Here is a 12951-nt window from a genome sequence, read left to right on the forward strand (position 1 = left end):
TTTATTTCTATACTTGCTTTATTGTTATCAATTATTATATACATATTATAATTGTAACCTTTGGCTTTATGTTCACATTATGTTGGATTGGTGGACTCATTCCCACCTATGATTTTAACCTGTTGGGTTTTGCGATGTCCGACACCGCGCGGAAATAAAACCCGATAACCGGATCGCGTGCATAATAATTACAACATAATTAAAAGCATGCAAAATAAACATAAACATAAGAGAAAAGAGAGAGAATGCTCACCCTTGTAGCGTTCTTCGCTCAACCTCGAGCTCGGACTTGAAAGCTTCAAGTTCTGCAAGTGCGAGAACCTCCGACGACTCACACCCTCGCTACCGAACCGCATCGGTCCCTACCCCGAAGCTTAGTCGGGGCTAGACAAAAAATAACTTAGAGTTATTTGAAAAAAAGGTTTTCTCTTCTTGGAGATCCCTTAAAGTTCACCAACTTAAGTGCTCTTTCCCAATGCCAAATGATTGGTATTTATAAGGAATAGAGCCCCTAAAATCCCATCATCTTTCAATGTGGGATAGCTGGTAAAAAGGCAAAATAGAATTTAATTTAATTCCAAATTAAATTAAATATCCATGAAACAATAATCAAATGACAAGTGTCATCACACAAAGAGGGAGTAGGTGGGAGGACCACCTTGGCCTTGGAGAGCAAGGCAAGGCTTGCCCCCACCTACTCGGTCCAGGCAGTTGCCTGGCCTTGAGCAGCAAGGCCAGCCTTGCGCCACAAGGCTAGGCACGCTAGCCTATGGTCGCAAGCCCACGGATGCCAACGTAAGCCCACACACACCCGCAGGCCCAACAGCGGCACCCGCAAGCGAGCAGCAGCAGCGCAAGCCCAGCAGCAGCCTCGCAAGCTCGACTTGCTTGCTTGCCTTACTGGCAGCCCGACTTGGGGTGCTGTGGCGCACAGGCCCACGAAGCAGCCCCAGCCAACCCCGTACGCCACGGCCAGCCTAGCTGGGCCTTGCGAGGGCTGTGGTGGCTCGGTGCCTTGATGCTTGCGGCCCCTAGCCACTTGCCTCAGATCCGAGGCATGACTAGGGCTCGTGTTATCCTCGTAATTTTAGCACGATATATTATTTGATTATTTTTCTCGTTTTCGTCGATTCCTAAAATCGACTCGACACTCGATGCTCGTTTTCGTCGATTCCTAAAATCGACTCGATGCTCGGTTTCGACGCTCTAAGCTCGTAATCCGATTCCTTTGTTCATAAAACTCTATTGACTGATTTAATCCTTAGGATTAATTCGTCGCTTCGGTTCGGTCACACGATTGGGTGTGACCCGAAGGGTTCAGTCAAGATTAAGTTGTAATATTAATAACTTACTAATATTACTGATCGGAAGCGGCCTCCAGCTAGGCAATCCGATCACTTCACCTCACTGAATAATTACCTTTCTAATTAATTCTGAACCCTCTATCGGAATAATATACTTGTTCGAAGGACACCATTCCTTTCATTACCCATCTTTATCGGGGTTTTTAGCGTCACCATATCGTGCCCCTTCTTCTTTTTTCGATCCGTCCTTTACATTCCGCATTCAACGTTCTTTATTTTAATTTAGTTGTTCCGTAGCACGTATTCCCACGTCAAATCCTAGGTGCAAAATTTAGCATAAACATATACCGTTTTTATAATTTGATTTTCACTATAATTATTTAACGACAGTGCATCTATTGCACGACATTTAACCTAGTTAATAGTATATACTAAAGTAATCACCAGAATTATTCCCAAAGTACACGTGTCAGGTCCATAACAAAAATTTTCCTACCAATTTTTTTTTCCTTAAAAAACAATAAGATAATTGATAAATAATAATAAAAAATAGAATATGCATCCTAAACAACCCCGAAAAAAAAAACAATAACAACAATTTTAAATAAATAAAATATTTTTCTAAATGTTAGTCTATAAAATGTATTGTTCGTTTCCTACTAAAAAAGGTTTTGACTCAATTTTAAATTTATAACTTGTACACAAACTGTTTCGGGGTTTTTTGGATGTCCTGCGGGAGAGTTACAACACCAAGACTGACCTCTGGACGCCTGTACCTGCAAAACTGCAGAGACTCCTGTGGGTGGGAGTTCCGCCTCCGTCGATCAAGTTAGAACGTGTTCGGAAGTAAAGGTGCGGAAAGTAAAGGGGATCAGACTCCTCTTGGAAGGGGAGTGATCTTCCGACTGTCTCAAACAGTCTCGGAATCCGAGCCTTAGCTCTTAAGTAGCGCAATTAAAGCTGGAGTTAATGCCCAGCAAGTAATGTACGCGTGTGTTTAATAATTTCCGAATAATGTTCCTTAGAGGGAACATCTCCCTTTTATAGGGTCTGGAAATATGTGCCCAGCACCAAGTTTTCAGAAACCTAGGACTGACTGGGCTTGCCTAGGTATTTGGGGCCTTAAAGACCACTTTCCTTGTTGGCAATCTGCCTGCCACGTGTCGTGGCCTGATTGGTCCACCTTAGACCTCTCACAAGGTGACACGTGGCGGACTCTGGTTGGTCCACGTGGATGACACGTGGCAGAGTTTAATTGGTCCACGTGGTGGGAGAAATCCTCTAATCACAAACTACAGATTCCCTCGGGATACAGATCTTCAATAGCGTTCGGACGGCCGCAGACACTTGCAAAATAGCGAATATTCCGACAATTAAGTTAGTATTCGGAAAACGAGGAACTTAGAGAGAGAAAGTAGAGAAAAATTAGAGCAATCAGCAATCAATATGCCTTGAATGCAAACTCCTCCCATCAAAAATAATTGGGGTATTTATAGGGGTGGGAATGTGTGCCCTCCTAAGTTTCGGTGACCTAGAATGGTGGGCGCTAATTGGCAGCGCAATCAGGCGAGGAAACGTGTCCTTTGGGGGCGTCGTTATGTTGTATCTCTCAGGAATTGGGCTTCTTGATGTAATAGAGACATTTTCCTCCTTCTGGTGCTCTTATGTTGCCACGTGTCCTATCCTTATTGGGACACATGTCGCCCATTTATTGGGCCACGTGTCACCATAGGATTGGACCACGTGGTGGGGTATTTTTACTCTAAACACTCTACATTAACTTATCTCATCTATAAATAATACTAAAATAACAACCGCTGATGTCATCATTGTCTCCGTGTCACTTTTTTAGTTAATTTTTTCCCGCCTAAATTCAAAGATAATGTAATTTTTTCCCCCTTTTTTTAGCTACTCTATTTAACATTGCTTTGAAAATTATATTCCAAGCTTCTATAGTACGAATACAACTTATCATCTTATCCTAGGAAATTGAAATAATTTTGACTGTTACATTAATAAATGACCTCCTACTCCAATCTCTTTAATTTTACTCTGTATTTCTTTTTTTTTTTTTTTTTGACGGGATTTTACTCTGTATTTCAAATCTACTCCATTTCTCAATTCTTAGCCATAATTTTGTTTTTTCTTTTTCCTTTAACGTACTATATTTTGATTATGATTTTATAATTTAAGTTTTAATTGTTTAATATTTCTCTTGCACTGGTATATCTTCTTCTTTCTTTATCTTCTTTATACTTATTCTTAGATTGTTTATTGTGCTGTCATTTTAGAATAAAATGTAACAATGGTTTTCGATTATTTGGGTTTTGTGTGTGAAATTTGTTGGTTTTTTTCCCCTTTAATCAAGTGTGTTAAAATTTGATTTGATTTTATTTCTCCATTTTTTTTATCGATTTCGTCTTCTTTTTTTTTTTTTTATTGAAAGATGGTTTCTTCTTCTTTTCTAGATCTTTTTTCTTCTTATACTATTTGAAAAATGTTACACAACTTTTTTTATTTCACTGTACGATCGTCGAGAGTATGAAATGGTAATTTGATTGTGGTTTTATGTATTCTTTTACAAAAGTGTTTTAATGTAATTTGATTGTTTGTTGATTGCTCAATTTTGTGGGAATTTATTTGATTTTTACTTTTTTAACTGGGTTTTAAATATTGGGTTTTCTATGCATATTATAATTTTTGCAAGTAGTTGTTAAAAATAGTTAATAACTAGACTAATCTCGTGTGATGCACGATTTTGACAACTAAATTTGTTATATTGTTGCACTTACATAGTTATTAGACTAAATTTGGATAATACTTAATCAATTAAATTTTCAAACATTGAAATAGATGACTAAAAATTTTAACTAAAAAAAAATAAAATAAAGTGATGACATCACATATATATTTTAGGCGGGAAAATTTTCTACCGCAGCTTGACATGTGTACAGTTAGGAGAAGGGATGATGTCAACTGTTGTTATTTTAGTAATATTTATAGATATATTTTGACCGATTTTTCCTAATTAAATATGAAAATGACGGATTTTGGAAATTTGTTTTCATATTTAATTATTAAGTAATTAGGAAAACGGAGGAAGTAGTTGTCTTCTTTCAATATATGCTAAAAAGCTATAATTTATTTTTTATGTTAGAACTGTGCAACGCACAGGATTAACCTAGTTTATAATAATTTGATACTCCGTAACATAAATAGAAATTTAAAAGTATACACAATCTATAAACAAATACAAACTTTTATTAGTTTATAATAATATTTTTTTTCCTGTGAATATCTGAGCATTGCTCGGACAAAGAACTAGTAAATTTATATTTTGCTGACAAAAGTATTATAAAAGATCAATGGTTTTTATTCTAGTATACACACTGTGGTATTTTTATTATATTATAATATACGAATTTTATGCGTAAGATTTATAGGAAATAAAAGGTTTTTTTTCAAACCTTAATTTATTTTGAAAAAAATAAATTATGATGTCAGTAATTAGTTTTGGCAGAAAAATATTCTATGAGAGGTTGACACGTGGATAATAATGATATCGACGGTAATTATAATTATAGTTAGATAATTTAATTTTATTTTTTTTTTATTTTTTTATTTTTTTTATCTATATGCCCAATTTTAAAACATATCAATAGTACAAACTGGGTGTTATGTAAAAGTTGTATATCCCTTTTGATTTAAGATATTTTGACGTATGATACCATTGATTTATGCAATAGCGCGATATATATTATAGAAATATACATACTACATGAGAAAAATATTTATGTTATTTCATGGAATAATAATCACTTGACAATCATACTTGTAAAATAAAATAAATAAATAAATAAAAAATAGTACTATCGCTCAAAAAGTTGTCGGTGGTTTTGGGAAAGAGCTTAAGCTATCTTGTAGCTCTTGAAAGTGATGCAAGTAGCATGGCCAGAGCAATTAAAAAAAATCAGTTTAGAGTTGCACCCCCGGATTGTCCTAAACTTTTTAGCTTGAATGTTATATACGATCAAATAACCCTTTTTGATAATGTAAAATATTTAGACATACGATATCATATTGCTTATATTTATATAATAGTGTAATTTTTGTAGTTTTATTTGTAAATAGATATCTATGTTATTATTATCTTGAAATTTTTTTATTGCACTTAAATTATTTCTAATGAACTGAAAGTATTTTTTACCAAACTATTTTTTTTTTCTGATAAAAACTTATTTTTACTGATTTTCTATTTTTTATTAAAATATATTATAAATGAATCTCATTTTAAAGAACTTTTTAAAACGAACTTTATGATGGAAATAGTACTGAGTTAAAAGATATTTATTAAAAGTTATAATTAATTTTGTATATATGAAATATTAGAAGTATATCGATAATAAAACACCATACAACATTTTTATCTAAAAAAAATCTATACAAAATTCGCTTACTTCGCATCCTATGTGTCACAATAATACCTATTTATCGTCTACATGGCTCGACACTTCGCGAAAAACTGGAAAGCCAAGTGTCGATATCTCATGGTCTGACTGCGAGATCGGTTATATATATTAGTGACTAGTTTTGCGCCTGAGCGATGCCCAGATGGTTGATAAAATTTTAAATACGGTCAAATAATTTGTTATGATAATATAGGATATTTAGACATACGATATCATATGTCTTATATTTGTATAATAGTGTATTTTTTGTAGTTTTGTTTGTAAATAGATATTTATATTATTATTGACTTGAAATTATTTTATTAAACTTAAATTATTTTCACTGAATTGAAAGTATTTTTACCAAATTAAAATTATTTTTACCGATTAAAACTTATTTTTACTGATTCTCTAATATTTTTAAATAAATTAAATAACAATGCATTTTTTATGCAGTTAGCCACACCATCTGGATAGACAAAGCAGCCCCTATAAAACTGACCGAGTAACCCCTGTAATACTAACTAAGTAACCTCTAACACTGACTAAGTAACCCCTATCTATAACACTGATTGAGTACCATTATAAAACTAACTAAGTAACCCCTACAACACTAACGAAGTAACTCTTGTAATAGTTGGTGACACAATTTGGCCAACTACGTATAAAAGTCTGTGATTAAACTTATTATAAATGGACCTTATTTTATAGATTTTTTTAAAACTAATTAGATGATGGAAATAGAATTGAGTTATAGGATATTTATTAAAAGTTATGATTAATTTTGTATATCATGAAATATTAGAATTCTATCGATAAAAACTCTATACAACAATTTTATCTTACAAAATCTATCCAAAAAACTCTTACTTAGTACCATATGTATCACAATAATACCTATTTATCCCCTACGTGGTGCGACACTTGGTAAAAAACTGGAATGCTAAGTGTTGCTTTCTCGTAGCCTAGCTGCGAGCCCGACTTTATTTATTAGTGACTAGTTTTGTGCCCGGGCAATGCCTAGATGGTAGATAAAATTTTAAGATAACATTTTTACTTGAATGTTAAATACGGTCAAATAATTCGTTCTGATAATGTAGGATATTTAGACATACGATATCATATGGCTTATATTTATATAATAATAATTTTTGTAGTTTTGTTTGTAAATAGATATCTATGTTATTATTGACTTTAAATTATTTTTATTGAGCTTAAATTATTTTTACTGAACTGAAAGTATTTTGACCAAACTAAAATTAATTTTACTGATTAAAACTTATTTTTACTAATTAATATTTTTTTTAAATAAATTAAATAACAATGCATTTTGTATGCGACTAGCCACACCATCTAGCCGAACAAAAATAACCCTATAAAACTGACCGAGTAACCCCTGTAGTACTAACTGAGTAACATCTAACACTGACTAAGTAACCCCTATCTATAACACTGATTGAGTAACTGCTATAACATTGACCAAGTAACCCCTATAGCACTAACGAAGTAACTCTTGTAATAGTTGGTGACACAGTTTGGCCAACTACGTATATAAATTTGTGATTAAATATAATATAAATGGATCTTATTTTAATTTAAAGAACTTTTTAAAACGACTTTGATGATGGAAATAGAATTGAGTTATAAAATATTTATTAAAAGTTAAGATTAATTTTGTATATATGAAATATTAGAATTTTATCAATAATAAAACTGTATACAACAATTTTATCTTAAAAAATCTATACAAAAATCGCTTACTTAACATCATATGAGTCACAATAATACTTATTTATCTTCTACGTGGCGAGACATTTGATGAAAAACTGAGATGCCAAGTGTCGCTGTCTCGTGGTCTGACTGCGAGACCGGCTTTATTTATTAGTGATATGATATAAATGATATGATATGATAGATAGATAGATTAATGGTAATAATTATATAAATTGATAGAGCTCTTTCCCAAATTAAGGTCAAGAAGAACCGCAATTCCCAAATTGCAGCCAAAGTTTTAAGTTTTCCCATTCTACCGTCCACGTAAGCACTGGTTAAAAAACCGGTTTTTTTTTTTTCCGGTCCAGGGTAAACCGCTACTTGAAGTAGCGGTTTCTTTGCAATAAACCGCCACTTCAAGTAGCGGTTTCTTAGTTTAAAACCGCTACTTGAAGTAGCGGTTTGTTTACAAAAAACCGCTATTTAATGTAGCGGTTTATTTTGGAAAACCGCTACTTCAAGTAGCGGTTTACTTTGAAAAACCGCTACTTGAAGTAGCGATTTACCCTGGACTGGTTTTTTTTTCAAACTTGCATAATCACTCAAAAAAAAACCTGCAAGTTGTGTACCTGTAAAACATGAGATATATAGCATATTTTCAACACAACCACCATAAATAACAAGTTTATGAAGATCTAAGGAAGTCGAAATTGCAAAGTCGAATATTTTTCAATTGATTAAATATAACAAAATCCAATTCTAAGCATTTACAAAAAAATTAGTTTAGTTCCAAAATATACACTTAGCTCGGGCGTTGCTTCTTCCCATGAGGTGACGATGAAGATGATGCAGCTGTCTCCTCTGGAATGTCATCCAGGCCAACTCCAACCCCAGACGTAGTGTTGCTACGCCGTCGGTTTCTCTGATACTGGCGATGCACTAGTGGAGGAGATGTCATGATAGTATGCTGAGAAGGAGTCGGTGGACGGAAGGCACGTGCTGAATGGCCTCCACGATGAGGTGGTGGTCTGATCGGCATAGTGTGCACAGTAGAAGATGAAGACGTGGACGGTCGAGGCTGCTGAATAAGGTGTGACTGCCCCACCCTAGACAAGGTTTGGCCACGAAATGATGTAAAACCCTGCATCGTCTGTATGGCAAATGGTATAGCCGTCTCTGGTGGCAAGTGGGAGATGGTCTCAGTAGCTCCCGATAGCTGGACGTGCAAATCAGCAAATGCATGTGCCTACATTTAAGTGTAGTTTTAATGTTAGTAAAATGAAATCAAAAACGTAAGAACTAGATTGAAATGAAGTGAAGTTCATACAAGCAGGAGGTCAGAGGTAGCTGGCTGGTAATGACTCGGGGGGCGCTCCTGTGAAGGTGGAGTAATGACCAGTCTCGTGATGCGACGGTACCAAGCCATGTACTCTGTCATGGCCGGGGAAGAAGTCCCAGTGAACGGGTATCCCTGGACGACTAATGCCTCTCGTCGACTCCACCCGTGTACATGGTCCGAATGCCGAATCTCCCAATTACGCTGTCCCCTTCGATCCTTCCTGTGTAGAGCAACGTCCATGTCTACATCCTGTGGGATCGGCTGGTCTAACCCGAACTGACGAAGGACTCGGTCTGGGAGGTGGAACTCAACGACGTCAAAGCATATCAGAGGTGCCCGTGAACGCCAAATGTGCATGTCTGAGCGACAAATCTCCGGAAGTCGATCCATCACCGCCTCAGTATATGGCTGCCAAATCATCTAATTCCCAAAACAAGTATGTCAACATGTATATGACTAACATAATGGAAGAAATACAATGCACTAAAAAAAAGAAACACCGATTGTACCTGGTCCTCGCGCTGATGGTCAAACGCATCTCTGTAGTATGGTAGTCCAGAAGCAGTATGCGCACACGATAGATGGACACGTAACCACCTGTAAAGACATGTTAATAATAATTCTTGAAAGATAGAATTGTAAGAACATGAACTTGAAGCAAACATTGTACCTGCACGCCAAAGGGTCAACACCTCGCTGATGCTGACTCCCCAAATTGTCATCCTCATCCTCAGCCTCAGGGTCCTCCTGTGGCGGATCTCGAGGCCTCCTAATGTATGGTCGGCCAATAGTAATATGCTCCCACGACCACAACTGTAGTAGGATGAGCGGGCCTCCAATCTGTCTTGAATCTCGCTGACATCCTCGACATAGCTGCCGATACAAAAAACCAAGAGTCGCACTCCCCCAGCTGTAGGTCGAAGCTGTCCCCCAGTCTCGAAGGAACGGCAAGTAGTAGAGTGACACAGCATCGCCACTCTTGTCGGCGAACAGAATAGATCCCATGAGAGTGAGAATGTAAGCACGGCTATGGCGCTGAACTGTCAAGTCATCAGCTCCCTCTGGCATCTGTGAGAAGTGACGTCTGAGCCACGTCAACTTCAAAGTAGATCCCTCCAGAAACGGCTTACCGTTATCATCATGGCCAGGTCGAACTCCCAGCAACTCCTCAACTAGGTCATGCCATCCCTCAAATGGAGGTCCAATGACAGGAGGGCCGTGCACTCTCAGACCTAACAGGACGGAGACATCCTGTAAAGTAATGGTGGCCTCACCTACCACTAGGTGGAAAGTATGTGTCTCCTGCCTCCACCTCTCAACCAACGCCGTAAGAAGAGATCGATCAAGCAAAAAACCTCCTCCCAAAATCCTATGTACACCGTAAAACCCAGCAAGCCTAACGTACTCTAGTACTCCGCCATCTACCCTCCACTCACGTCCCACGCTGACCATATGCTCCCTAACTGAGAGAACTCTATCAGCTACGCCACTCCAAACATCGTGGCTCCTATGGGAAGTCTGCAAGCGTAAATTTTGACGACACTTTTAAATTTTGAGTTCACATTAGAAGCCAAGTGTCGTATACAGTACTTGTGGTAGGCATTGGGCTCCTCCCAACCACTTCCAACTTCTTCCATTGCTGCTAAAATACCAGCATGTCTGTCAGATATCACACATAGCCCTTTCCTATCTGTAACTCGAGCACGAATACAAGCCATGAACCAAGACCAACTATCATTGTTCTCTCCTTCGACAACCGCAAAAGCAAGGGGGAATAGTTGAAAATTGGCATCCGTTCCCATAGCAATGAGTAGAGTGCCTTTGTATTTGCCATATAAATGAGTGCCATCAATGGTGATAAGGGGTCTGCAGTGACGGAATCCATCAATACATGGCTTGAATGCCCAAAAGACTCGTTGAAAAACATGTGTTCCAGGAACCGTACACTCTAACAACCTCCACTCAACAACAGTTCCAGGATTTGATTCCTTGAGAGCTTGCATGTACTTAGGCAACTGTTCATATGAACCCTCCCAATCCCCATAAATGAGTTTTATTGCCTTTTGTTTCGCTAGCCATGCTCTCTTGTAGGTTATTTGGAATCCATCAAATTTCTCTTTCACAAGTTGCACCATTGTCTTGATTTTCAATGAAGGATCAACGCGAATGACATCTAGAAGAGCATTGCAAACAAACTCGGAAGTCAGTAGCTTATGATCTCCCGAGTCGATGTCACCAACACAGTTACTTGCATGAGGGCCGTTGTACCTCACAATTTTAAACGTAGAGAGTGTTGGATCTTTCACTCCTCTAAGCCTCCACGAACAACTACATTGTTCTTTCCTCTTGCACTCAACAACATATTTCTCTGGCTCTGCCTCCACAACTCGAATTGTTTGATTTCTAGCTATGGAGTAAGATTTCACAGCATCTTTCAGTTGTTGCAATGAGTCAAACTGCTGACCAACCTCAAATTCTCCCCCATTGTTATATGTCTCATTTCCTAACCAAGACATCCATGAGTTATTCAAACGAGGATCAACTTGCGCCACTTCATTGAAGTCTGAAGTGGGGGCGCTTCCTTTAATTGCCTTATCACGAGCTTCAATTACCTCTTCATCATCATCTTCATCAGTGTCATTCATCTCTGCATCGCCAAATACATCAACATTGTTTGGGTCAAGAGAATCAAGAATGCCTTGTGGTTGTGTGCTTGTCGAGGTTCCAACATTAGGCGATGAGGCCGGAGACCTAAACTGTGAGAGATGGTCATTGACATAATGTGGATCAACAAGCATTCTTGTGAATGACCCTATGCCCACACTTTGAACACCAGTGGAAAACGGTTGATCCACACTACCAAAAAAATCCATCCCCGGAAAGGAACCAGTGTTAGTTTGCACAACTGGCTCCTTTGGAACTTGTTCAATGAACAATTGCATTGCAACAGAAGAACTCTGAGTCACAGCAATCCACATAGCTCTAACAGCGTTGTCGTCATTTAACGGAATTGCAACATATGCCCCAGCCATAGGATAACGCATAACCACCTTCAACTCCACACCTCTAGGATCAACACTCAATTCTTCATATAGCTTGTTCAGAACTTGTGAATATGTCATCGCAGAATGTACAAACACAAATTTTTGATTCCCACCCCTATACGTTATATCGCTATCTTTGTGGACAATTTCTCCACCCCAATAGCAATATAGAGGGTAGTTCGGAACCTCCATGTTTCATTCTAGAAAAGACCATTATTAATCAAAGATATTAGATTGCAAAAATTCATTAACAGTGTGGCAATGTCCTAACATCAAGCAAGCAAACTACACAATTATAGCAACCTAAACTGAGCTATGAAGGTCTTAATACCTCTTGAAGCTCAACATGGGCATAAGTCATGACTACATGTACTTTGAGCTCATGTACTTTGTGTATAGAAGCTCTATTTTCACTTTCAAAATCAGCAATTATGGCAACCTAAACTGAGTAATGTGATCGAAACCATTAATAATTCTACAAGGGTTATATGTAAGGTAAGTAAATCAACAACAACAACCAAAACCAACCACAAACATACATACAATTCTGAAACTCAATAACAACAACAATAAACAAGAACACTAACAACAACAACACAACCAAAACCGAAACTCAATAACAACAACAATAAACAAGAACACTAACAACAACAACACAACCAAAACCAACAACAACAACACATACATACAATTCTGAAACTCAATAACAACAACAAACTCAATAACAACAACAAACCCAATAACTGAATACAAAAAATAATTAGGGCACTTACCACAAACAAGAAGATCAGCACGTTTCTTCTGAAATTAGCGAAGCCGACCACTAAAGTCGAACCCTCGGCGTCAACAGCGGCGGCCTTCGTTGCTGAGGAATGCTCCGGCGGCGTCGGTGGATTCCTTGGCTGCGCCGACTTCCGTTGAAGGAGGTGTGATTTTGGTGGAAGGCGTGGATGGGATTTTGGTGAGAAGACGAAAATGAAAGAGGAAAGTGAAATCGGGAAATTATACCTGCTAGAAAACCGCTACTTGAAGTAGCGGTTTATTAAAAAAAAAACCGCTACTTGAAGTAGCGGTTTATTAAAAAGAAACCGCTACCTGAAGTA

General features: G+C 37.4%; 2 protein-coding genes across 2 annotated transcripts; both read right to left on the bottom strand.

Annotated features, from left to right (window-relative positions):
• Positions 1-8175: 8175 nt before the first annotated feature.
• Positions 8176-10327, bottom strand: LOC110684946 (serine/threonine-protein phosphatase 7 long form homolog). The gene is made up of 4 exons (XM_021861393.1): positions 9475-10327; positions 9314-9401; positions 8793-9224; positions 8176-8711 (listed from the first exon to the last, which is right to left on the bottom strand). The coding sequence occupies exons 1-4, from the start codon at positions 10254-10256 to the stop codon at positions 8268-8270; spliced, it is 1746 nt and encodes a 581-aa protein (XP_021717085.1). The 5' UTR covers positions 10257-10327; the 3' UTR covers positions 8176-8267.
• On the bottom strand, positions 10282-12889 carry LOC110684938. The gene is made up of 2 exons (XM_021861382.1): positions 12622-12889; positions 10282-12048 (listed from the first exon to the last, which is right to left on the bottom strand). The coding sequence occupies exon 2, from the start codon at positions 12038-12040 to the stop codon at positions 10286-10288; it is 1755 nt and encodes a 584-aa protein (XP_021717074.1). The 5' UTR covers positions 12041-12048; positions 12622-12889; the 3' UTR covers positions 10282-10285.
• Positions 12890-12951: the final 62 nt, after the last annotated feature.

Source organism: Chenopodium quinoa, unplaced genomic scaffold, assembly GCF_001683475.1.
Source record: "Chenopodium quinoa cultivar QQ74 unplaced genomic scaffold, ASM168347v1, whole genome shotgun sequence".
Lineage (NCBI taxonomy): Eukaryota > Viridiplantae > Streptophyta > Magnoliopsida > Caryophyllales > Amaranthaceae > Chenopodium > Chenopodium quinoa.